The sequence below is a fragment of the Phalacrocorax carbo genome, chromosome 2 (assembly GCF_963921805.1).
Source record: "Phalacrocorax carbo chromosome 2, bPhaCar2.1, whole genome shotgun sequence".
NCBI classification, from domain to species: domain Eukaryota; kingdom Metazoa; phylum Chordata; class Aves; order Suliformes; family Phalacrocoracidae; genus Phalacrocorax; species Phalacrocorax carbo.
In genome coordinates, this window is record NC_087514.1 from 35,309,175 (window position 1) to 35,336,336 (window position 27,162).

The following is a 27,162-nucleotide window of genomic DNA, read 5'->3' on the forward strand; positions in this document are numbered from 1 at the left end:
GGCGGGCGGCGGAGCGCTCGCAGTCGCGGGGAGCGCCGGGGCGGCCGGGCGGGAAGGGAAGGCAGGGAAGGGAAGGCAGGGAAGGCAGGCGGGCGGGAGGCGGCGGCGGCGCCGCGCTCGCCCCGCTGCCCTGGATGACGGGCGGCCGGTTCGACTTCGACGATGGCGGCACCTACTGCGGCGGCTGGGAGGACGGGAAAGCCCACGGGCACGGCATCTGCACCGGGCCCAAGGGGCAGGGCGAGTACGCCGGCTCCTGGTCCCACGGCTTCGAGGTGGCGGGCGGCTACACCTGGCCCAGCGGCAACACCTACCTGGGCTACTGGGCGCAGGGCAAGCGCCACGGGCTGGGCGTGGAGACGAAGGGCAGGTGGATGTACCGCGGCGAGTGGTCCCACGGCTTCAAGGGGCGCTACGGCGTGCGGCAGAGCCTCAGCACGCCGGCCCGCTACGAGGGCACCTGGAGCAACGGGCTGCAGGACGGATACGGCGTCGAGACCTACGGGGACGGAGGTGGGCGCCGGCGGGGGGCGCCCCACGCGCGGCGGCGGAGGTGGGGGGGGCTGGGGGCGCGCGCCTGCGTGGGGGCGCGCGCCGCGGGCAGGGCCCCTCCCCCACCTTCTACCCCCCACCCGCCTGCCCAGCCGGCGTTCGCCGGGCACTGCCCGGCGGGGCTCGGCTCCTCCAGGCGGGGATCGCGCGGCGCGAGGCGGGCCGCGCCCTCCCGCGGGGCCCCGCTGCACGGACGCGCGGGCGGGGAGCGCCACAGGTGCCCGGTGCCCGCCCCGCCCCGCTCTGTGAGGAGCCGCGCGGCCCCGCGCCGAGCGTGAGCGGCCGCGGCGGGCTCGGCTCGGCTCCTCTCCGGAGCGGGCGGTGCTGCCGGGCTCGTCGCTTTCTCCTGGCCGCCTGGTAGAAATCCGCATTACGGCTGCCCGCAGGCAGCTTTCTTTTTTCCTTTGCGAGGCGGCTGCCGGGCTCCCCGCCTGTGATAACGATAACCGGGACTGGCAGCGCCTGTCTCGGAGAAAAAGCAGGCAGGCGAGCTCGCTGGCGAGCTCCCTTTGCAGCGGCTTCCTGGTAAAACAGCACGAACTTAACAAGCGAGCCCTTGTGCCTTGTTACTTTACCAGCAGGGATAGCGTTGTACACTCGATAACGCTCGGCCGCTAAGCGGGACGCTCAAGGTAACGAAGTGGGGACGCAACTTGCGTAAAATCAGTGAAACTTGGGTCCGTCCTCATGTAATAACCCTTATTTTATTAAAATACAATTTAAAAAACACTGATTCTAAGTACAGGATACGTTGTGAAATTACAGAGGCCTGTCTCTCACACCCTTTGCCATGAAAGAGCAAATGTTTCCGGGGCTGAGCTCCCGGTAAGTGTGCGGAGGGGATCGGGCAGTCCGCCCTCGCAGTTGAGTTAGGATTGTTCAAGGATTCAAGGATCAATAAGGTCACTTAGGCCTGGAGCTTATTTGAATGGTCAGTTACAGTTCCTGTACCTGTGCCGTTTCAGTCACTGCACAAAAAAATCCACCTGTTATTCTCTAATTCATCCTTTGCTGCTGTGATGTCATTGGCGGCAGGGGAAGTGCCACCTGCAACTTCTGTGGAGTTGCTCTTCAGCTTGGTTTGTTCCCGTGTAACAGGAAGAGCTAGTCTTGGTTTTAGGACTAGAGAGTTGTTGGGGTTTGGTTTGGTTTTGGGTTGGTTGTTTTTTTTTTGTTTTTGTTTTTTTGTTTTGTTTTGTTTTTTTTACAGAAGTGCTGCTCACTTCAGCTTTGAGCAACGTGCTTAGGTAACGTGCAAGAAATAGAATTTACCAAAATCAGAGGTAATGTTCACGTGATGTGACTAAAGGACTAACCCATGTATCAGATCTCTTAATTGATGCTGTTGCTGGTTTCTTCAAGAAATTTTGGTAAGAGATTTGTGGTCAGACTTTCAGGATTGTGTCAAGAGGATAGGTGTTTCTGTATTAAGCAGAAGAAGAGACGTTTACACTTGGGGTCCTATTTTTTCCTTTCAGAAGCACAAAATGTAGCGAGTTGGGTAAGATACATTTCCTTCAGAAAATGAAATGTACTGTGGTTTTTGTACCTTGAACTCTTTTAATCCCCTTGTTTATACATACTTGTAGCTGTCTGAAAGTTGTTTCCTGCTACGGAAAGTTCTGATGCTCAAAGTCAGCTGAGATATATGTTTGGGGATTCAAAAAAAAAAAAAAACCAAACAAAAAACCCACAACCCCCAAAAAAACCCAAAACCAGAATGTGAGAGAGATCAGGATTTTAGTTTCACTTTCACCACGCAGTAGACTCTTCAATTTCACTCTGTCTGTTTTGGCTAATAAATTGGAAGCTAAAGAATAACTGAATTTTCACTGACCTTTGTTTTGTTTCTTTCCGGAGAAGTAAATTGCCATTCCAGTAAATCTTCTAGGAGTGATTTTTCTCAAACTAAAGTTCCTTTTATCTTTTTCTTTAGTCTTCTTGTGGAATTTTAAAAATCTCTGTAATATTGATAATTGGAGGTAAATTTTTAGCATGTTTATACTTAGACCCCACAGGAAATTCTTTGTCCGAAAGGGCATATGGAGCATCCAGTTAACACTGTAAGATTTTTAGACCTATTAACTGAAATCTGTTACCATGGCCCCAGTCTTTTACATGTTGTGATTCGTATGAACAGAGGGCGCGAAGTCCCATTGATTTTAACGAAAGTACTCCTGAATGAAGCAAGGCAGTACGTCACAGATGTTTGCAGATGTGTATTTGTTTTCGTGCTCTGGGAACAACAGCCGTATTTGTACCCCAGAAGAATGTCTGAAATGTTTTTACAAGGAGACCAGATATACATGTGTCTTTAACATACTATGAAATATTTGCAGAAAAGCTATTCCTTTATTACGACCTGAGAATACCATCATAGGGAAATAACTGTTTAGACTATACCAATTGCCAATTTGTTTTCAAATTCACTAAAATCACTAAACTCTTCACTGCTTTTTTTTTTTTCCCCATTCCCCAATATGTTGTTTTAAAATTCATTTTTGGCAAAATCCTATTAGGAGGTGTAGTTAAGGGAGGGAAAAGGAACATAAGCATTGACAGTGTTCCTCAGTGTTTCTGCATACAACACTTTGCACGACATGAGTAATATATGTCATGCTGTGTTTAAATGCTTGAAATGGTCACTCAAGTCAAATCTCTGAGGAAAATACTGTGAATTATAATCCGTGATCCTCCATCCACTGCATGTGCTTGTCCTGGGCCTTCAAGTGGCCCATCGGGTTGTTTCCTGCAGCAGCCTGGACTTTCGTGCCTCCTTTAAACTCCCTAAATTTTGTTGAATCTGCAAGCCTACCTGCGAGCATTTTTTAACGGAGGGACTAAGGCCTAATTTGAAACTCCAGTATGTGTAAATTAGTTAGAGGTTTATGGTCCTGCCAACATTAGCAATAACAGGCATCTGGCTGTAAGGTTGTGCGTTGTCATTCCACAGGGGTCAGTCAGCGGCAAATGAATCCTTAAGCAAAGGTCATCAGTAGTACGTGTGTTCATTGAGTTCTAAGTAGTCTTCTTTCTAGATGTGTGCTTATCTAACGTTTGAGTCTGAAAAGCATGCAAAAATCTTGGTGTAACAACAAACTTGTTAAACCACAGAAGGTGTAAGTAAAAGATAAGAGCACGTCGAGGAGTTAACAGGTCCTTGGCCTGGCAGCTTTCTCACACAGCGTAGTTTTAAATTTTAGCCGCAAGTAGGCAATGACATTTACAGCTGCAAGATATACCGAAGGGCTTCTGGGAGGGATGGCACAACGTAAATATAAGGAGACAGGTTAGGAAATTATACCTTACAGCAACTTGCCAACAAAAACAAAAGAAAAAAAAGTATACTTTCTAAGAGATCTCAGCCTCAAAATGCAAACACCTTTTCAGGGGAACAACTTAAACACCAGATGGATGGTCAGTAGAAGCCGTGGCTGAATGTTTCATCAGTTACAAAGGATACTAAGCCTAACTTTTGGAAAAGGAATGCTGAGCAATGTTGCCAAATACAGTTTTAAATTAGCTTGGTAATTATATTGTTAATTAAAATTTTAATAGTTGACCCCTACTGGAACTGCTTTGAACAGTCAATTACAGTATAAGGTAGAACGGGAAAAGGTGTGTTTGTTATTATATCATTCATATTTATATCTATATGTAGAGATAAGTAAATATTGCGTATGTTTTTATCTTCATAAATGGGAAAAGCTTTTTTTGTCATGTCTTATATGCTGCAGTATTTAAATATATTGCAGTATTAACATACCTTATCTTGATCATTTAAAGTTTTTAAAATTCCTGCCGTTGAAGATGATTCATTTAGAGTCTGCTATTGTCAATCAACTTACTGTTTAAGTATCTTGTGTCTGTATTCTGGACACTGTCCTCCATATGCCATTAAAATATTTTTCCTTTAAAATAGAAGTTGAAAAAATCAAGGAAAACGAGTCAGCTTTCTAGTGCTAGTGTCAGAAGCCTTTCCCTTAATGGATTTGTAATGACAGAGATAGTTGTTACCCGCAAGACTGCACAAAATTCCAACTAAATATCTGTGGTACTCTCTAAGGACGAATTCAGTATGAATCTTCCATTTTCTCATTGACTATTTTCTCTTTAGGAGAAGCTGGCATTGATTTTATTTCCCCAGTAGAAAGAAAAATCGGGCAAGTAAATAGCACATCCATTTTCCTTGTTTTAATGCCCTTCTGGGCAACAGTGACCACTTCCGCTTCTTTCTACAGAGTAGTGAAAAATACAAGTCCTACATGAATTAAGTATTTTTGAGCTTTGCATGTTTATTAATTAAAAAAATATTAGTAAGAAAAACGTCTGACCTTTTGTACTTTTGTAAAATTTCACACTGAAATAAGTTGATTCTACTTAAAGTCTGACACCTAAATAGCAACATGGAGAGCTATGAGTTGCTGCTCTAATGTAATACTGTGGTATAGTAAAAACTAGAATTAAATTTATCATTTTAAAATGAAATTAAATGGTGCAGAATGTTACATGGATTGTTGTATGTAGCAGTTAGTACACGTAGCCAGATTCTTAGCTCCAGCATATCATTATGACACTAGAGGGATCCCAGATAGAATTATGGACAAAATGTAGTCATTTATGCTCATAAAATATTAATATATTTATAGGAAATGTCTGTTTAATAAAGAAAAAAAATGACAGTGCAGCTGTATTTTTGCAGTATTTACAGAATGCATCATACCAGTGCTTTTTGCTCATGTTTCTATTTGTTCTTCTCCATATGCTGAGTTTTTTAAAATAATCATGTTTCAGATTCATCACCCTTACAACCAGTGCAGCAGTAGGTATCCAGGATACAGAGAAGGAGAAAGAAACTAAGAAAGTTGTTTGTTTGTGTCAGCAGCCATCTGTTAAAACAAAAACCTTCCACTCGGTAGAATTTTCTACCAACACAAAATAGTTATGTTGTGGAACCTATCTAGTATTATATAATGAAGAAAGCACGCTTGGCAAATTCAATTGCATATTAACATTGAAATATAACTTAGCAGAAGAGTAAAAGAGTAAAGCAGTAGTTTATAGATAATTGAAATGTACACGACCAAAATAGTATGTTTATACAGAGGAGATTGAATCTCAAAGCAAACAAAGCTTTGAGCTACATCTAAAACTGCAGGTATTTCACAAATATTTTCACAAAAATTTAGTCAGTCACTGAATTTGACATTTAATATTTAGTTCTCTGAAGAATAGCTTTTAATAGGTGCTCCAATTAAAGCAGATCAAAATCAAAGATTTTTTTAATGATTGGTTACTCATCCTTCTGTAAGAATATTCAGACTCTAAATAGCTTTAAAAAAAAAAGCACTAGGTGGGCAAGACACTTCATTTTGGGGAGCTTAAAGCAGTTTAATGGGAATTAGAGGGAAATGATCTTAGAAAGCATATTATCTTGTATTTGCCAGTTGTGGGGTTCCTGGCACCTTCCTTCGCAACATCTGGTACAAATGACTCTCAGAGACCAGATGCTGGAGTATGTATCTCGTCCAAATGAAAATGTCTTTCAAGAATACAAGAAAAAATTGTCTGCAGTAATAATCTGATAATGCTGGGTTTTGGCTCAGATGCATCTTTGCATGTACTCTGTTACATGATCCATGACTTCTTGTATCAAATACCAAGTTGCTTTTCCTTATATAGTTTTTTTAAAAAATTACAAAAATATTTATGGTTGCAAGAATGAAATGTATTTACGATAGAATGGTGTGCAATATTCTGTTTATTACTGCCTTGTCTTTCTTACGTACTGTAGAACAAATGAAAGGCAAAAGAAGTGCTAAAGGATTCATGTTTCTGATCTTTCTGTCACAACATAATATAGAATGCAGTGCCATGTTTACGATACTGGGGATTGGTATCAAGAGTTCATAGAGAGTAAGATATACCAAGGTTTTGTTCTTCCATTCAAGTACATGCAAAAACTTTAAAATATTTAATTTTACAATAGAGGTTTATAACAGTGGATCCAAAAGCCCATCTGAAGACAAGACAATTTCGTGAATTGTCAAATATGTTCTGACAAAGGTGAGGTCTGTAGTCACCTTAAACCCAGGATAACAGGATGTTTACTACTCCTTCTTACTCTTTCTGCAAGCAACTGTAGGCAAAAGTGCTCCCTCCCTCCCCAGCTGACTGCATATAGTATGGCTCTGGTTCTGCTGACTACCTCCCTCTCTGACCACCTTAAAAAAACCATTGAGGGAGTTGTGCTTCAGAAATTTCTCTTGAAAATTTTTCCATGGACAAATCCATTCAAAAAGTGCTTATGATTATAGCTACTGTGTCTTAGTTGCCAAAATGAATTACTGCAGCTGGGAAAGTGAAGGCTTTGTTCAGCAGAAAAATAATTTATAGGAAGAACAAGCAACAAAAGTAGTTTTTCTACGGTGTCGTGTGCTGTGATTTTTCTGCATTTCTTCTTAACAGAAGCAGAGCTGACAACATAGTATTGCTTGTAGCATACTGGATGTAGGGTAGTAGGTCTTCTGCAGCTTCCTAACTTTAACTTCTCATTCCTTTAAAAGGTACGTACCAGGGGCAATGGACAGGAGGGATGCGGCACGGATATGGTGTACGTCAGAGTGTTCCCTATGGCATGGCAACTGTGATCCGTTCACCCCTCCGAACGTCTCTAGCTTCGCTTCGAAGTGAGCAGAGCAATGGCACTGTTCTGCATGATGTCACTTCAGACAGTCCAGCTGGGACAAGAGGAGGCTTTGTGCTCAATTTTCACAGTGATCCGGAAGCCATGGGCATTAAGAAAAAAGGAGGCTTATTCAGAAGAGGATCCCTTCTTGGTAGTATAAAACTTAGAAAATCTGAATCTAGGTCATCGATATCTAGCAAACGGAGCTCTGTCCGGAGTGATGCTGCTATGAGCAGAATTAGTTCTAGTGATGCCAACTCTACAATTAGTTTTGGAGACGGTGACTGTGATTATTGCTCTGTGGAAGACCATGTTGATGCCACCACTACAGAAACCTATATGGGTGAATGGAAGAATGACAAGCGCAGCGGTTTTGGTGTTAGCGAGCGTTCAAATGGTATGAAATATGAAGGAGAATGGCTAAATAACAGGAGGCATGGATATGGATGTACCATGTTTCCAGATGGCACCAAAGAAGAGGGAAAATATAAAAATAACGTTTTGGTCCGTGGAATAAGAAAGCAACTTATACCAATACGAAACACAAAAACTAGAGAAAAGGTGGATAGAGCAATAGAGGGTGCACAGAGAGCAGCTGCCATGGCAAGAACCAAAGTGGAAATTGCAACTTCAAGGTATGTTATCGGAAAATATATTTGTTCATCACTGAATTTTCAGAAACAAAAATGTGTTAAGTATATGAGCTCTTGTTCTTTACAAAAGACTCAAAAGTGCAAGGGTGTAAATGTTGTCTTTAGTGAGTATTTACTCACTTTTCAGTTTCACATGTGTAACTCCATTGTCTTTAGGACACTACACATACAAAACTTAGAACTTCAACTTGCTTGAGTAAAGATGTTTGTATATGTTCCATAATATACTGCAAAAGTAAAATTCCACCACTCATACATTTCTGCTTTCACTCAGGAGCTGCTGCATTATGCATTTAAAGCTGTTTGGAAACTAAAACTAGCAAGGAAATGTAGAGGATGTTTTGGGGGATGTAAGGTGGAGATTGATATCTTCCCATAAGCATGCTCCAGTTATGCTTATGGTGTTGATGATTTTTTGGGTAGCATCTGAGCGTCACTAAAGTTGCCCATTGACATTGAATATCTTAAGATGCCTCTGTTTATCTGAGAGACTGTGGTATGAACAGTGTAAGAATAATGGTTGAGGCTCTTGTGCTCAGAGGTTGTTGATTTGGATGCCAGGACAGTATCTGCCAAGAGAGTTCTGTATGAGGAGGACTCTTTAGTTTAGGAGCATGCTTCTTCTGCAGTCTGAATTAATCTGGATTTTATGACTACCACTTCAAATAATGGTGGTCATTTTCTCCCCACTCCCCCACCAAGTGTTTGAGACGGGAGAAGTGTTAGGGGTATTAGTAGTGGAGAAAAAATGTCATTTTCACTTTGAACTCCTAACCAACAACCAAGCAAAGCAGTCTGAAACAGAATTGTTACAAATTATATCAGTATAGACAGCTTTAATAGATTTTACTATTAGGTCTGAGAGGTCTTTAAAAAGCTATTTAATTTTTAATGCCTTTCCCTAAGTTTCTGTGGTAGTTTCTCTGTTGTTGGTTTTAGTTTGTTTCCTCAGGCAGGCTTTTGTTGAAATACACTGTGGACCAAAAAAAAAAGAGCCCAGAAATGTGCATGAAAGAAAATCTTCATTCTATTTTAGAAAGAGGATGTCCCATTACACTTAAGAGCTGAACAACTGATTCCTGATTTAGTGTGGTCAGTAGTGTGTTCTCAGTGTCTATCCTTTTTCTGACAGTTACAAAGAATACAGAAAAGACCAAAAACTGCCTAAGTGGGAAAGCTTGAGTACATGGATGGCTCATAGCGAAAACTAGTTGAGACACAAACATGAAGCAGTTAGCATACTGTCAAAGAACCTTTCTGAGCACTGGTCACCTAAGTAACTAGAGGGTAGCATATAGTCAGTTACTTCTGTAAATGTATGTAAGGCATTATATGACAACATACCACATTAGCAATGCAGAGCAGTAATAGCTAACTTTAAGAAATTACTGGATCCCATTCATGTTCTGTCAGTACATAAGCCCTAGTTATGAAGAAACTGTGTATGGACTGGGGGAGTCGGCACTTTGAGTCCATATAAAGCTATTAAAAAGCTGTACTCTGAGACGATTAAGTTACAAGGCACAGGTATGCACTTCCTCTCTAAGAAGGGATGTCTCTGAAGTGTTTTGTTTGCTGTTCCTTCCCTTCAATTTTAGGTGAAGAACAGAGTTCAAATTGCTTCTTTTAGAACAGTCCCTGAAAACAATGTTTATTTCTTGAAAAGATGTTTTTGAAAGTGCAACAACAGAAGGCATCAGTTGTAGTACAGCTGTGACCATGGGCTATTCCTTTGGTTTTTCAGCTGAGAATCTCTCTGAAACAGTCCATGACTACCAGTATGGGCAGCAATACTGCAGTTTCAGGTTTCCTCTCTTTTAGTAGCCTTTGCACTAACTAGACTACTGGCACCGAGTCAAGGGCAAAGAGACCTGACACCTAGCCAGGCAACAGCAGGCATAAAGATTACATTCACTTCACTTGTGAGTGCGCATTGGACTCGGCTAGTAAGCGTGGCATGACCCTTCCCATGTCTCAAGTTTTCAGAACTGCCTTTAGTACCAACCAGTGGGAGCAAGGCCTCAGCATTATGTGAAATAAGGGACTGCCATACTGGCAGAGTCAGTAGTGCTGGATGTATAAGAGTCAGGTCATCTGGAGGAGATTCTAGAAGAGCGCTGAGGAAGAAACTACTGCTCTGGACAGTTCCTAAACTCTAGGCTGACCAGATTGGTACGGTTTCAGGATGAGAGAACTTCTGTCCCACTGAAACTGGAGGACCAGTATTGTGACTGCTTTTTTACCAAACTGATAAATTAATAATCTATTAATCTTTCAGACAATAGCATTCTTGCAATGTCTTAGATGAATGTGAGGATTGCAGTCCTCACTACACAAAAAAATCAAAGAGGAGCACCTTTTTTCATTTCTTTAATGTGTAATACAAAGGTGGTTCTGCCCACGTGGCATAGCCTCATCACGTGCTGGTCTGTAAAAACCTTCTGTGTTTCAGACCTGGCAGATGTCACCAGCAATGCGTGCTTTACTGTGGGTTTCCGTTCCATTGGCAGAAGAGCTATCCAGATAGACCTTTTCTCACCCCAAAAACTGTGGAATGTCCAGGTTTCCATTCCAAAGAGCTAGAAATGCTCTCGGCCAGATACCTTTCTTTTCAATGCAACTTTGAGTTCTATACTGTTCTTCCCATATTGTTGATTCCCAAAATGTTTGCTCAGCCAAGTGAAACCGGACCATACTCCTCCTCATGGCTCCCGGCTGGACATGGCAGGTTTGGCTGGTAGTTTGACCTGTGACAGATGTCCACACAGTCATCAACAAGACCAACCACTGTTTTGCTTTATATTCCTGATGCCTTTTTATGTCTAAAAATCTGTGTAGTCTTCTTTTATCTATCATGGCAGTTTGGTGTACAAAGAAAAATCCAAAAGTTGGGTTAAATGTTGCTTCTCTGAGCCTAAAATTACATTGGCTCTCCTGGCTCAGCCTTTGGGTTTTCGAGGCAATTGTACTGCGGTGTTTTAGATGTAACAGCAGCATTTCTCAAAAGATTTCAGATCACAAAATTGTGTGGTGTACAGAAAGCTGCTGTTCAGGGAAATAGCAGCCTCTACTACACAGATCTGTATCCAAAACAGATTATAAATTAGCAATGAATAAAAATCCTTTTAAAATGATAGCACAGCTTAACAGTCTTGATTATATATTACAGTTTTACTAGCTATATTTTAGAGAAAATGTGAAGGGGTAATAAGAATCCCAGAATTTTAGGAATTTCAGAAATATGTTCATTATTTTTCCCTTTTAATATATTAACAGCCACTTTTTAATCATTATTATAGGCAGTAATTAGGTCAAATTAATCTTTAACCCATTTGTGCTAAAAGCAGTCAGGTTTACTCTATATGCCTTTTGGGGGGCTTGGTGTCTAAAAGGAAAAGCTGCCTTTCAGAAATTTTTAATAAATTCTGTTATTTCAAGCACGTGTGAAATGCTTCAAATGCTGGAAGACGCAAATTTGGAAGAGTGCTTTGGAAGATGTTAAAAAAACCCAAATGCCCGCTCAACCAAGAATCAAATAGAAACTTGTTTTGAGGATATGAAATAATTCTCACTGTAGGGATTTTGAACTTCCTTTTCATCGCTGTCATGTGTTTTATTCAAAGGAGACATCCCTCTGTGGTTCAGTATGAACTGGAATTATATTAGAGCAATTCTTTCCTAGTACGAAAATCACTTACGTTCTGATTAGATGAGCTATTTAAGTGTATTATATTAACTTTGCCTTCATCAATACTTATGATGGTATAATCTGTAACATTAATTCTTTTTGGAATTAATCTTACATTTAATTTTCAGAGTTTGGACATAAACTTACCTTCTAATACTCAGTATCACTGGGTGTTTTTAAATGTATCAGTCCTGTAAGTAAACATGTAGTGCTGGAAGCAGAAGGAATGATGTTTGTTTACATACAACCCTCCATATACCAGATTCTTTCTAGACGAGTCAATATTAGGGGTTCAGAATTGAGTTCTCAGAGCCAGGCTGGTTTTTTCCCCCCTTTGCATTTTTTCTAGCTAATGCTCAACTAGAAGTGTTGACTCTCTGAGGAAAAAATCTTTTCAGGGACACAGAGGGACAAGACGGAAGTACAGTAAGAGTAAGAAATGTGAATCCCAGAAGATAGTGAGTGGAGGGAAAGGGAGAAAGAAATCAAAAGAAAAAAAATGTTCCCTTGTTGATATTTTCCTTATGCTCCATTGATCTCTCAGGTCATAAAACAAGCCGGTTTAAGAATTGTATCTTCTTTTTTATTCTCTTTTCCACAGAATCTAAATACTTTCAATTACTCCAAAGTTGTGAGTTTTAAGTATGATGTATTGTCGTAATATGCTGTGAGAACTTTTGACCACCTTAAAAGCAATATTGTCACGGGTTTTCATTACATGAGCACCTGAGGTTTGGTGAAGGATAATGGTGCCTTTGTGTTAGGCACTACACAAATTACCCTGTCTAGAGACCTTGCAGTCTGGGAAAATGGCAGTGCCCAGCAAATGGAAAGAAACTGGCAAAAGGCTCTGAAAGGACCCGAAATCAAGATAAGAGGAAAATTAATATCTTGCAAGTAATAACATAGAGTAATTCCTCCTTGTTAATTAGCTGTCTGTGCTCAGATAGCAGTGACTAGCATGCCTCTAGTCAGGAAGACCTTTTAAGGGGGGGGCACTGAACAGGGATTAAGTGGTGTCTTTTCTGCAGTGATTTCTTTTTCAGAGCAGCTTTTTTAGACAGCACAATTTTATTTTTAACATGTTTGTGTCCAATTCCACAGATGCTATGGCTTAGTTTTTAATAGAAATATTTTTAATAGAAACTACCAGAACTCTGGTGTGGTGATCCTGTGTCATGAGCAGCCTGTTTTGTTCTGCGTGGCTGCGAAGGAGCCTCGAGTTGATGGAGGGGCCACAGGAGGATTGATTTGGTAGCAGAGACTCAGTATAACAATTTTGATTTCAACTGGGAGTGAGCCTGCTGCCACAGCCTGGACTTTCTTGGGTCCCTTCTCTCCCTCGCTGTCCCAGTGGTCTCCTGGAGCCGGTAGCTGGCTTGTGTAATGTTCGACACCAAGGATGATTCAGAGAACTCTGATTTACCCGGAGGCCTGGCCTGGCGCGGCCTGGGCCTGCTCGTTTAGCCTGGGCTTCAAGTCACTGGGTGGCACCTGCTTCTGAACGGGGCGGCTCAGCTGTCTGCCTCAGAGCACTAGTGTTCGCAGCTACAGCGGTTATATAAGGAACCAGTGCTTATACTTTTCATAACCTTAATTCAGTGTACGTTTCAGTATTCTGTGCTGCATGTGGTGGGTTTATGTCAAGTGTATGGAACGAGTACTAAATGGCTTAGTAGCCAGTTCCTTCGTTGCGTTTGTTGCCTTGTATGATCAGTCCTCTCAGCTTGACCTGAACAAATGGCGATTTCTAGGGAGAGCTGGAATTATATGCCTGTGGGAGTATAGTTTGTGTCCACACTAGATGGCAGCTGCCAATCATTCCAAACAGCACTGAATTATGTGCACTGCACACAGCTTTCCGTGATGGATTTAGCTGACTCTACTGATCTCACTTTACTCAAGAAACTAAACTGGACACTTGCAAGACTAGTGCCTCACACATCTTTGAGATGCTTTACTTATTATAGCTGAAATATGAACATTGTGTTTAGGAATAGGATCCAACAAATACCGAAGGTATTTATATAAGACTGCTTGCTTTAGTACAAAGAGCTGCCTTAAGTTCAAAACAAAATCAGTTTTAATCATTTTACTATACAGTCTATTTGAAGATAACAAATAAAGTGCTGTGGTAAAACTTAAAATAAGTCTTGAGCTACTATGGATAGTAATTTTAATGTTAATTCTGCATTCTTTAGAAGAAACCATATGTTCCTTGAATCCTGTGGGAGTTACACCACTAACTTCAGTGGGGCACATTTTCACTCAGATTTCACAAACAACTCATTGGTAAAAGAATATAGTCTTGGACTGTTCCTCTGTTATTTGCTGGGGAATGAATAATACATCTGTTTGAAATATACAAATTGTATAAACATCGCTGCACAGATTTGATTTTTTTCTTAGTGTTTAATACAGTAAGATTACATGGCTGAAAATATGCGAAATTACTCCTGTGCTATCCTTCAGCTGGAAATTTAAGAAAGCTTCAAGTATTTAACTTTTTTATCAAATTACCTGTATGCAAACACGCCTACCTACAGCCAGCCATAAATCTAAATAGGAATAGATTTAAAAAAAACCAAAAAGGCAGTTCTGGAGTATAGCAGTCTTACTTTGTGTTTGTATAAGCCACAGAATTGTTACCCCAGAATTGCTTTTCTAACCTGTTTAAAATCAGGAGATTGCTAACGTAAGATTGAAAATATTCTCTACACTGCACGGTTGCTTTTAAAATAACCATCTAAGAAAGCCTTTTTAAAATATACAAACCTTTTTGAAATGTTTCTTTGTTCAGATGGCTGAGGATTTTTTGCCCGGTTTCCAGAGTACTTAATTTAGGAGCTGAAAGAATTACCGTGGCAGCCCAGCAGATACATGTGAAAACAGTAATGCCTTTTTTTTTATGATACTGAGGTACACTAGCGAAAGAATAACTTTTTTTTTTTTTTTTTTTTTTTAGCCAAAGAAGATGAGCTGTTATGCAGATTCTTGCCTTAGTTTTTACATAGCATGTCAGGTTTGATCTGTATTACAACAGTTGTTCAAAAGCTAAGCCGCATCTGTCTACTGACTTTCAGGAAAATTTCTATGGTGGAAATAAATCTTCATCTAAAAAACAGTCTTGATCGTTTGTACTGGTTAGTCACATCTGAACTGTAGTATAAAGCCATTAGACTTTGTTATTGATTGCTGTAAAAATATTCTCAAAAACAGATATTTTATATTTTTACTGTATTTAGTGCACTTACATAGATATGACTAGTAGTACCAGTCAGAGCTTGAGTAATTTACTTGATGTTTTGCTCAAAGAATAAACCAATTAATATAGAACTTCCCAGCTTGTTTCTTCAAATAAATAAGAAAGCATGCTGTCATGTAACTATAACATTGTTGATCAGTATTCTACAGAGTAGGATGTTTTTAAGTGAACAACTACAGCAGAAGTCATTTAAACTACTTAGTTAATGTCCCCTATGTTGATCTAATTGTATATTTCCCAAGTAATAATTTATTAATTTATTATTTTCTGAAAACTGGAGTAGTTCAATGAGTAATGCTGTTTGTTTGAATACTAATTGGTCAATGATACATATTGTGACTTCTGTTCTTTTTTCTGGGAATTAATATATTTTTCTGTTTTATATATCTAATAGACGTTGGTACATATACCAGCTTGCTTTCTTTTGCCTACCTCACTATTATTTTCCTCTTTTATTACTGTTCTATTCATACATTGTTATGTTTTCTGCTTCTTTGTTCTTCTACAGTTCTGTGCTCTCATTGTCCAGGGAGGCAGAGGCACAGTCTCTTCATGGCTAGTGTCCAGGAGTAGACCTTTCCTTATGAGCTTGTCTCCCCTCAAACCCGTGTAAATGTTTAACATCTGTAACAGCCTATTGATTATTATTGTTGTCCTTTTTAGGTGTTTCCCCTTTTCTGTTATATAGATGTAGTCTTCCAAGAGCTCATTCCTGAGGTCACCTCAAAGCCACTTTATATATGGTTAGGATTGTTCTGCCTTGCACTCTTACACTTAAATTGAACTTCATTTGCCATTTAAGAGCGATCAGTGAGTTTTGTGCAGCCTTTCTTTGCAATTGTTCCTCAGACTTCTCTTCTGTAACATTGACATTCACAAGTTCTGCTACACAGCTGTTCACACCTTTTCCCCAACATTTATGAATGTCATGGTCCAGTGGTGAACCTTCTCGGTTGGGAAAAACAATCAGTTAATCTATCCCATTATGTTCTGTTTCTGAACTAATTTTTTATTCATTTAAGCATTTCTTCTCTTTTTTAAATCTTTATTTCCTCCACTTATCTGGAGTCTGTTATCTGGAGTTATCAGGAATCTGGTAGGCTGCTGTTAAGGCTTGTTTAGTCACCTTGCTGCTATAATGCAGCACTTCCACTTTGGGCTTGCCTCAGTTTACTTGCATATTATATAAGATGAGGGAGAGGTCATTTTGCTGCTGCTTTTACAAGGTCTGTCTTTCTCTGAATTTTTAGACCACTTTAGAAATAAATGTGTTGGATTATGCCAGTCTTACAGCTACGCAAAAGGACTTAAAATCCAAATGTGGAAACAAGCAAGACTCAAATATTTTTTCACTGTTGAGGTGAAACTTGACTTCCATAGGGAAAAGAAATAACACCAATAAATCTCAGTCATGACTAAGCTGAAGTGACTCCATAGGAACTGGCTCTGCGTGTGTACTCAGCCCAAGTTCGCTTTTTAAGTTCTGTCACTTACAGGAATTTATGATGTCAATTGTATAATCATCATAGGAATATCTTGAAGGAAAAAAACATATTGCCAAGCAGTAAGATAAAAAATGTATTTCAGGAATAATGAACCAAAAGTTAAGAGTGTGAGTCAACAGATGTCAGTCATCAGAATGATTTGTGCAGACACAGTGGTGAACCACCTTAAGCATTTAGGTGTCTTTTTTTTACACCTCCTGTCTGGAGTTCTGCTTTTACCTTAACGTATCTTGATCAAGGGCTTAATTTCAGTTTTACTAAAAATCCAGTAATGTTTACAAATGTATTACCATTCATAGCATTGTCTTGTGCTTCAGAGAACAGTATGTTTCTGGAAATTACAGATTAGAAACAAAATGTGAATAGCATTTATCAGTTCTAAAAATATTAACAGAATATGTAAACTGGTGACTTGTCCTGATATTCAGAAATATTTGATTTGTACAGATCTGTTGAACTAATATCTGATAGTTTCTGGTGAAGAGGTTTTCCTTTTCTTCTCATGGTGGTTAAATTCCTTGTGCAAAACTAATTCATATTGGGAGGTCTAATGTTGCCAGGCATTCAGTGTTTCTTAATGGTGCAATGTACAAGTAGGAATATTGATTATTTTATATTATCAATTGATAATGAATTATCAGAAAAAACTCATACTGGATGTTTTACAGTCCCAAGCGATGTTTGTTACGGTATGCGACATCAGTGAAGAGTCTGGGTTTTTTCTAATGCAGAGTTTATACCTGTTTCAGAAACAGGTTTTGTTTAAAGACTGAAATGGGACAAATAAAAATTAGTGTATATTTTGTATGCTGAAAAATTAAATCACCTGCAAAAAATATTCCTATTACATGTTCGTAATTGAACTTTATAAAAAAATATAATTTGCTATATTAATACTTATTATGAAGAAAAGACACATTTTCATTTCAACATTTTCATGTCAAAGTCTGTATCTGTGATATGCACAGATGTGCTGTGTTTCTGATGGAAAAACTGCTTAGTGGAGCTCCTGGAATGAACCTTTGTTAGCAGAAGGGTTGGAAAAGTGGATAGCTTTTAGCTTTGCTGGGTTTCTGGACAACGAATGCAAAGAGCAATTAGTCAAAATGATGGTTCTGAATAAGTTCTCCAAGGAGTTTGTCCTAAATCTGTTATGATGTTTTCTTCAATTTTTAGTTCTTCAGAATATGCTCTAAATGGCTTTTAACAGTTCATTTGTAAGTTCTAACTTTGAGATATTTGATTTTAATTACCTGCCTCTTGCACTTAAGATGATAAAAAAACTATAAAAGTGGTCTTGAGGTCTGTATAATAGTTGTGAATTAACTGCAGAGAGATACAGTCGCTGCATAACATGATGAACTTTGGCCATGGACCTTAGTGGTGAATGGACAATATGAAAGAGCTGATGTCTCTTTCAGGAAGCTTGGAATACAGTACAGCTAGGTAAGCTATCAGAAATCTCTGACACTTTGTTGCATGCCTAGATTTTTACTGTTTCCAGCAAGGATCAAGCCAGACTGGAATCCTTTCAATATAGAACACTTAAGTTTTGGACCAGTATAAAAAAAGTCCTCAGAAATGTTGAATTATGCCCTGGTGTTTGCACAGGGGTCATACAAGCAAGTGTGGCAAAACCTGTGCGCTGGCTTCCTCGCAGCAAAAGTCCTTCCATTTATTTGCTCTTTCACAATATATTTATCAGTTGTTTGTAATAATGCAGGCATTTTTGGTTGACAGTTCAAAGAACATCCTGCCTGAGTCTTCCCTAGGCCAGCCTGTGAAAAGTCAGCTTAAACTATCTTCAGAAACCTTGCTTGCTTTTGTTCATGGGCCCTGACAGTTTAAGGAATTCTGGTCTGCTTTCAGTACACCTAATTTGATACTTAAAAATATATGTTTCTCTAAAAAAAGAGAATGAATTTGCCTTGAATTTGCAGGTACATGAAAATACATATTTGAGTGGATGTATAACCTAGCATTGCTTAATCCATTCAAGAAAATAGTTCTCATTTTGCATAGAAATTCACTTTGCAGAATTATGGTGACAGTTTCATCTTGGATTATCTGCTTTTATGCACTCACTTAAAGCCATTTGATAACATCTGTCTGACCCTGCAACCATTTATTGTCTCAGTAAAAGCAACATGCATGTTTGACATGTTCTGATCTTTTCCTCTGTTCTTGGACACTGAATTGTCTCATTTTGCAAGTAAAAGTTTCAAGGGAGATGGAAATTGAACTTCCTTAGGTGCGAGTCAGCTGAGAAAACAAGTACGTTGTACGCAAGTCTGACATTGCCATCTATTAATAAATGAAACTTTGGAGTAGATCAAATAAAATATTTTAAGAGTTAAGTCCACTGTATTTTGTTTCAGATTACAGTAAGGAGTGTTATTTTTTTTCAAGAATATTTACTGTTTAGAAAAATATTTTTGGTGTGCTTTGTCCCTCCTATTCCCATGCTTTCAGTTTAAATATGTTTTATTCTGAGACAAATCCTTCTGAGATTAATATAAAGTAGAATATAAGGGGAAAAGAATTACAAGATTCTGCTAATATCCCCAATAGTAAGTCTTATAAACCCATCTTTTCTTAGTTTTCACACTCATATTTTTCTGTGAAAGATTTTAAATATGATATCAAGAATTTATTACTTAACACAATAAGCATTTAACATTAATACAGCAACAGTATAATAAAAAGGAGCTGAAAGAAAAAACCAGAAGTCTTAAATTTAAGAGCTATTATAAAATTATATTAGTATCCCTTTATGGTTGCTTTACTGTCTGTTCTCCAAAAAGTAGTGTTTTTCAGGAAAAATAGAAGTTGCTTCAGGATTTCCATGTAGCATAAACTTCATACACTGCTCAGAAGTTGCCTACACACTTAAATTTCTATTTGCTTGATTTTCTTGAGGTGTCATCAGCTTGTTTTGCATTATGAGATTGCGGTTTGAAGCAGTTTTGTGAGTTTTCCTTCTCTGTTTTAGGTCTTCTGTTCAATTCTTTATGTGTAAGTGTCATCCAGTCCCAATCACTGATAAACCTTCCTTAGGAATGGTTACCATTAAGAATAATTTCAGATACTTTTTAATTTTCTAGAAAATGTAAATTCCTTGTCAATATACCTGTGTTTTGACCCTGTTACTCCTATCAGCATAATGCATTTTCTTCTGTTGGAAAGAAATGCATTACATGGATTAGCAAAGCACTAAAAATATCTTTGCTTAACCAAATTATATAACCATCCGATTTCTGTTGGCTGCTTGTCTCATGCTGTGGTGCGTTTTAGGAATCTACCTTTTACAGCACATCAAGTGAAAAAAGTTTTTGGTTTACATCAGATCTTCTTTCAGAGTTTCAATTTTTTTAAAATATAATTTTTCATTCAGAAGGTTAAAAGTAGGATTTACTGAAAGCTTCTGATAACTATTGTCACTTCAAAATTTGAAAATGCTGCTGCTTTTCTAAGATATATTCCTTTTTTTTTTTTTTTTTCTCCTGTCTCTCTGGGCTGGTATGTCTGATGTTTTCTGTGGGTTTGTGGTTTGTTTTGGCAGGGGGGTATTCTTTAATGAACAGTAATTTAGGTCAGTTCCACTGCTGAGGGCCATGGTACTCTGAAATAAGATTAGTACTTTCTCTAGAAAGGTCTTTACGTATGCAAGAGAAGATTTGGTAAAAATGACCAGATGTAGAGCAAAGTGTAGTCTTTTTTTCTGCACTTTCTGTAACATTTGAAATAAGGATTTTCTAGAGTTAATCTATTCCAGAGACCTCTGTAAGGAGAGAACAAGAGGAAAATTGTTAATCTGCCCTTAGATTAATTAAATCTTTGTAATTTCAAGATATTTCTCTAAATTTATCTTAACGATCTAAAGTGATTTATCTCTCAGTACGCTATTCCACTACTTGACTGTATAAATAGGAGGTATAGTAAGTTGATGCTATAATTAAAATTCTCTTTTCATTGGAGAATGAAGAAAAAGGAGGCTCAATTTAAACATCTAGATAATTGACTGAAATGCTCACCAAAAATGTTTGTGATAACTTTGGAGACTGCTGGCTTTTCTTTCTTTCTTCAGGGCAAAAAGCTCATGTTGATTGCAGTGGAACTGTTGCCTGTGGTCCGGGCTCCCTGTGGTAGAGCTGCAGGATTTTGTTCTTTGTGACTGTGACAAGACAAGTCCACTTGTATCCTAAGGTCAACCAAGTGTCACCTTAGGCTGCAGTTACATCCTTTCCTGCTGTTTGTTTTTCTATTGTGTAGCTGTAATGAAAAAGAAAAAAACTGAATGCATGAAAAAAGGAAATGATGCCATCAGAGCAATCCCTTTGCATGTAAGGGAAAAGACTCTGCATATAATCAGCTGGCTAAAGGGCATGAGAACGTCCTGAAAGGTAATTGGGCACCTTTTGTTGAAATACTCTGATATATCCCATTAACTTGTTCAGTGTTGCTCAGAAACAATGCCTGTAGACAGAGGCACAATACTAAGCCTTTTTCCCTTTATTCAGCGCCAAAAAATGTGGTTGTTGTAGTATACGGCATCATCTTAAAGCTAGTATTGTTCATGTACTGCTTCTGGAGGGGTATGTGCACAAAGAGGTCAAACTTTCCTCAGCAAGCTTTTTTTGTGCTTTTACCCATGATGATGTCATGATGACTCAACAAGTGAGACCCTTCTCAGAGTTCATCTCTGCAGTCATGTGTCTCGTAGAGTACTAACAGAGAGCAGAAGTTGCTACTTCTTTTCTGATTGAACAACTTAGTATTGCTCTTCTGCTTGCTCTCACTCCATTCTGTCTGGAATATTTGTCTCTACATGTTCCATCTCATCTTTTAAGTTGTACGGACTCTGGGACCTGTTCCCCATATATTTTTTAAATGACTGAAATGGTGGAACCTCGTATACTTGTCATCGTGCAAGTGTTCGCAAAATATATGCGCTAATAATAACAGGAGCAAAGAGAAGATGATTTCCTGCGGGGGTTTTGTAGAACTCTGTTGTTTTGTTTAAATCCAAGAATATAATCTTCAAAAGCATTGTGGTTGTAAGAATAAACAAGTGGGGTTTTGTCTGTCTTTTCCCTGTGACTTAGCAGGAAAGAAATCATGGACTTCTAGTCTTCAAGTCTCTAGTTTCTTCTCAAAAGAAAATAACTAGTCTCTGCCCATGGATGTTGGGGTGTATGCAATTGCAGCAAGTCACTAGAGACCATGGTATCAAGGCGTTATGGCTGTGTCTTCTGCCTTTCTACTGCTGAAATGTGGCTTAATATTTTTGCCAAAGAAAATAGTCACAAATTTTTATAATTAAAAAAAATCTTAGATAAGAGGGTTATGTTGAACCTAGTGAATAAAGCAGTTCAAACATGAGCATTTAAGTGGAAGATTTATGTTCTTTAATAGCAAGAGCAAAGAAAGATTGGCATGATTCAGATTCTGGTATTTCTAAGTGAAAGCAGGAGAATTTCAATAGGGGGGGATCCTTGTCATGCATAGAGGTATAGTAATATTAATATATTCTTTTCTTATTAAATTGATCTAAAAATTACAATCAGAATTGAGATAATTTTGTGGAATTTTAATATGAAAAAGCTCAAATGCTTCCATATTATAATTTGAAATAATCTGCCCTTTCATGACTGTGAAGGACACCTTAAAGTGGTCTTTATTAATCCTAGAGGTCAATTATGCAAAAAATTATCATGAGACTATGGTAATAATGTGTTTGTTTTGCCACTTTTTATTGTACTTTTCATTCTGAAGGAAATAGCTGACTTCACATGCTCTGATCAACAACTTATTGTGGCTGTTAAATGGCTAATTCTGAGGTGAAGAAAAGCTGGAAAGGAGCATACAGCTTGCTTCTCAGCAGACAAAGAGGAAAAAAATTGGTCAAGAGTTTTTAAAAAATTCACCTCACTATTAAAATACTTCCTGTGGTGTTACTCTCTTTAGGAACAGACAAAATGTCACTTTCTGAAATTTAATCAAAGAACAGATAAATGGCTTATAGTCCATTTACCCGGTAGCTTTGGAGGATAAAAGTGTGAGCTCAACCTGGCAGGTTTTTAATTTATTCTTCACATGATCCATTGGTGAAATATTAAATGTTGGCCATGCTGACATCAACAGCAAACTCCTACTGGTTCCAGTGATAGCAGAATACAACTGATGTTTTGTGAGTTCCATGTTTTGTGGGACTCACAGGCAGTTAAAAGGCCAAGATACTAGAAGTTCCCAGCTGGACCATAAGGGATAATCAAGTAGAGAGACACTCCAGTTGCCACTGAAGGAAACCTTTAGGTTCTCTGTATGCTGTCTTAGGTGTCCACTCTTCATAATCCACAGAAAAACTAAAATTCTGGGTTTATTTTATGCCCATTGAATTGCAAAGGAACTAATCTGTCTGAGATTCAGTCCTTTCCCTTTGCAAACAATAAATGTTCTGTAATGAATCCGTGTGTCACATTCCGTCTGCGGTTACTCATGCTGAATGCTATGCTGTTCTACACACTGTCCCAAAAAAATCTGGGATTTGAGTATGGTACAGCTCAGTAAGAGAAAGGGTGACAGACAGAATTTATTCTAGAAAGATAGGTTGGCTCAGGTGATGAGGATATCCATATTTCTGGAAATCGGGGTGGGGGAGTTTCTTTGAAAAGTGTAACAGAGGATACAATTTTGTGTTTTATTGCTGTACTAGAGAATCTGGTTTCTGGATTTACATATATATGAAAAAAATTAACAACAGATTACATGGGTTTGCAATGGAAATAGCTGATTATCTAGGTTGCTGCTTCTTTTTGCAGTGCAGCTGCTTTTGTATTGCAAAGATCCTCAGTGTACTAGTTAACTAGATAAAAGCATCTTAGGAAGCATGATTTGTTTTACTCAGCTTTGCTTGTTCAGCATGTTTCTGGAAGGTCATCTAGATCATGGTGCCAAAATTGCCTGACTAGGTGCATGTACTGCTTACCTAGTGACAGGGAATGCTAGGTGGCTTATTGCATCTGCAGTACAACAGAGGCTTCCAAGGAAAAGAGGGTGCTGGAGCCATCCAGACAGCTGGCTCCCGGCTGTGCTTGTTCCCAAAGGATCTTTAGGAGCGGGCATGGCATGTGCTGTGAAATTCTGGTAGTGGCAGCCAGACAGCCTTGTGATAGAGGCAGCAGCTCTGGCAAAAATGATGATCAGGAGTGGGTTGCTGTTACTTCCAGAATAATTCAGTCAGCAATCTGCCTGTGTGCTGCTCTTCCCCAGGTGTTCGTCCAGCCAAGAGCCAGCCTTGGGTTTGGTGAACTGGCCTAATGAGCTACATACGCTCTCAAGCCACAGGCTGGACATTAGTCCAATGGATCTGGTGCACAGCAGAACTTGGTTATGGGAGTTACTTTCCAGGCACGCCACAAACTTCAGTGTGGCCTTCCAGCAAATTAGTTATGGTGAGGCACCACATTGGAGATATGTGACCTGGCTACAAGTACTCTGTTAGGTTTGTATGAAAGAGAGCAGGGGTATGTGGTGAGTGTACAAGCTCAGGTTCTGTCTTAGGCTGTGACCCTGTTGCATTTTCACTGTATTGTGGGAAACCAGCCTTACTACTCTCAGTCTTACCAGCTGAGCTAACTAGCTCAGGCCCAGGACTGCACTGATACAACTACACAGCTTCCACCTCTGGAGCAGACTTGTTCAGTGCGACATTGTATGTTGTAGATATTCTTCAAACTTGTGTGTGGACTTTCCACCTGTACAAAGGAAGGTACTGGCTAATCTAGCTGGTCTGCTCTAAAAATAAAATCTGATTAATACAGTAGTGGAGGCTGTATAGCCTTTACTGAAAAAAGTAGGATATGAACGGAGTACTTTAGCTAACATGATTAATGGCATTATGCAATACAGAGTGAGTTTTAATAGAATATATTATCATAGTTCCAAAGGAAGCTAAATATGTGACATTCAGTGGATCTCCTGTATTCGAGAGCTGACCTTTTGGCAGTAGCTGTGAAATAATATACAGCAGAATCTTGTTAATTCATGCTAATGACTTAAGACACTCATCATGGATTACTTGATTTTTACAACTTAGCGACTAAGTGAAACATGATGACAAAACTTCAGAGATGTACACTTTAACAGTATGTTCTCTGCTAATTTATCTTGATAAGAGCAGTTTGGTTGTAAATATATTTGCAGTACATGAGTTAATGGACAGTGGTATCATTAATGAAAGCAACAATGATCTCCTGAAATTACATTTCAGTACAGCAGCCTATTATTAAATATCTTCAAAGAAACAGGATGAATCTACTAGTTAAGACAGTGTGAGACCAGTGAAGAGGTTCTGAAGGTAACAGATGTTTTTTAGCAATAGTAAAAATGTTCTCATCTGTGTCATATCATACAATAAATGCAGCTAAACGTAGTTGGGAAAAGGGTTATCCTGACTAGCCTAGTAGTAATATGCAGGTATATAGGTAGAAAGTGCATGAAAAGTTTTATCTTCAGGATGATTTACTTCTAGAGAGCTAAACTGCTAACTTATGCTCCTTCTTAAAATAGTAATTCCCAAACTAACTACAGACTTATTGAATGTCTACTCATATGTTCTAGTAAATTCCTTAGTCTTCAAAATAAAGAGTAAATATCTCAACTGTGAAAGTCTGTCATTATTTTTATGACCAGTTTTTTTCTACATTGTGTTTCCATGTTAAGTACAGATAAGGATGCAGTTTCCTTACTGCCAGTGTATTCTTAAATGAGCAAGTAAGACTTTTTCAGTATGCCTTAGAAAATGACACTGAGCTGTTTAATATTTGTTATGCTTTTAGTAAAAGAAGGAGCTGAAGCCTCTCTGTATTGGAAACATCATGTGCACTTATTACTGTGCATTGGTGTGTCAGCAGAGAAGTCTGACTAAATAAGGCAATGCATGAGTAGAGCTTATCAGTGTTTGACAGGAATATAGTCCACCAACAGCTGATACAGTAGCCCATCTTTTCTGTGCTATCATTGTCTCTCTACACTGGACAAAGATGTATGTTTGTTGTCTGCTTAGTTGCTGATTGTGCGCAAAACTTAGCTCTCCACCTTTTCAGTTAGTTTATGCCAGAAGTCATACAAGTGGGCTGAAACCCTTAGAAAGACAAATGTATTTGTATTTATGTAAAAATGTATGTGGAGTCATCAGCTTCCAAAGTTTAGGGAAGTGTACTAGTAGTCCCTTTTGTTTCTTCTCCCACCAAACAGTCTAGAGTGAGTGAATATTGTTTGATAATATAAATAAAAAGTAGGAAACTTCATGCATATGGGTGCCCTTAAGGTGCTGTTGTGCACTAAAAAATGCTTGTAAAAAGTGTCCATAACATTATGAAAGCAAGTCCTGACTGATTTTTTGCCTTCCTCACTCTGAGGGACTGATACCACTCAAATGAGCAGCTGAGCTCCCAGTGACCTTTCTGGGAATAGTATTACACCTGGCATGTTTGTAGGTGCTTTTAAAAAATCCAGAGTAAAATACCCTTAACATTGTTTCAGTATCAGTTTTCCTGTTAAACTGAGTTTGGTTGTCAGATTTTGCCCGTGTTGTGCAAGAGTTTGGGATTTGAAGATCTTATGAATAAAGTTACTAGGCCAATAAATGACCTTTAAGTTCTGATGGCACCTGGTCTGCTACAGACTGTCCCAAAACAGCCAAACTGGTGACCTGCAAACATTTTTTGATACTGGGAATGAATGTAAATTTCTGTGCATGTATGGCCTTTTGAAAGGGATTTCTGAAAAATATCTGACATTAAATTCTTATCATTCCGTCTGTTGAAGACAAATCAATGATTCGGGAATCCTTTTCTTGCAAGTTCAAGTCATTAAACTGCAAGGACAAGGATGTTGAATTCTTGGCAAATGTTTCTGTTACTCAAAGTGATAAATACCTTTTATGCCAAGTGGGAATTTAAGACAATAGCAAAAAATGCCCTTCACTTCTTCATAGTACACTTTTCATTTATTGTTCCTCCTGTCTTTTTCTACTGTCTTCTCAAGTCAGGGAGGGAGGAAGAAAGGGGTGGATGCGTGATGTACCTTTTTTTTTTTTTGGTTGCACCAACTTTAGTCTTTTCATATTAATCCTTGTACATCTATCTTGAGCTCCGATGTGTACCCCTAATTGTTTTTTACACATGCAGCTAAAAGTAGTCTTGGTAAACTTAGTTATTCTGATTTTACTGTAAATGTAAAGCAGACATTATAAACTTTTCCATATAAAATCAGGACCAATGTACTTCTGCCTTTTCATCATACATTGTATGTACTTTCTGCCACCCAATACTCTACTTCGGCAAGTCAGTATCCTGCTTGTTTATTCTTCCATATAGCACCATTACTGTCTTCCTGTTCTCACAACAGCACTGTCAGTGTTCACCCCCTGATTTTCCTCTCCTGTACAGGAAGCTAGCTGAGGAATGGGGAATGCTTGGCATCCTTCTGAGAGCATTCAGAAAGTTCAGAGTGTGTTCTATGGAATCTCATATCTTGTTAAAGTTGTTCATTATACTCTATGCAACATGATATAGAGAAAGACTAAACTCCTGTAGCAGTTTAGGAAAGAGACTTCTGATAACTTTGGATCAGTCACAGTCCTAGGAAAGTGTAACAGGTAAATCTGAAAAAAAAACCCCACATTGAGGCTTTTTATTTTTGTGTGGTTTGTTTTTTTTTCTTCTTCCTGTTATCTCTTTCCTAAGCTTGGAATGAAGAGTCAGGTTTCTTTCCTTCAAAAACGACTTTGCTGTCAGGACAAAGAA

At 38.9% G+C, this 27,162-nt stretch overlaps 1 protein-coding gene across 5 annotated transcripts in view; it reads left to right on the forward strand.

Moving 5' to 3' along the window:
* The window catches only part of JPH1 (junctophilin 1), an 88,317-nt gene continuing 61,155 nt past the window's right edge, over positions 1–27,162 (forward strand). For 3 of the 5 annotated variants that reach the window (XM_064442528.1, XM_064442525.1, XM_064442526.1), the window contains exons 1-2: positions 1–513; positions 7,119–7,875. In XM_064442528.1, coding sequence (XP_064298598.1) covers positions 135–513; positions 7,119–7,875 — 1,136 coding nt within the window. In that variant the 5' untranslated portion in view covers positions 1–134. The remainder of the gene's footprint in view (positions 514–7,118; positions 7,876–27,162) is intronic. The other 2 variants (XM_064442524.1, XM_064442527.1) reach the window with 1 other exon arrangement.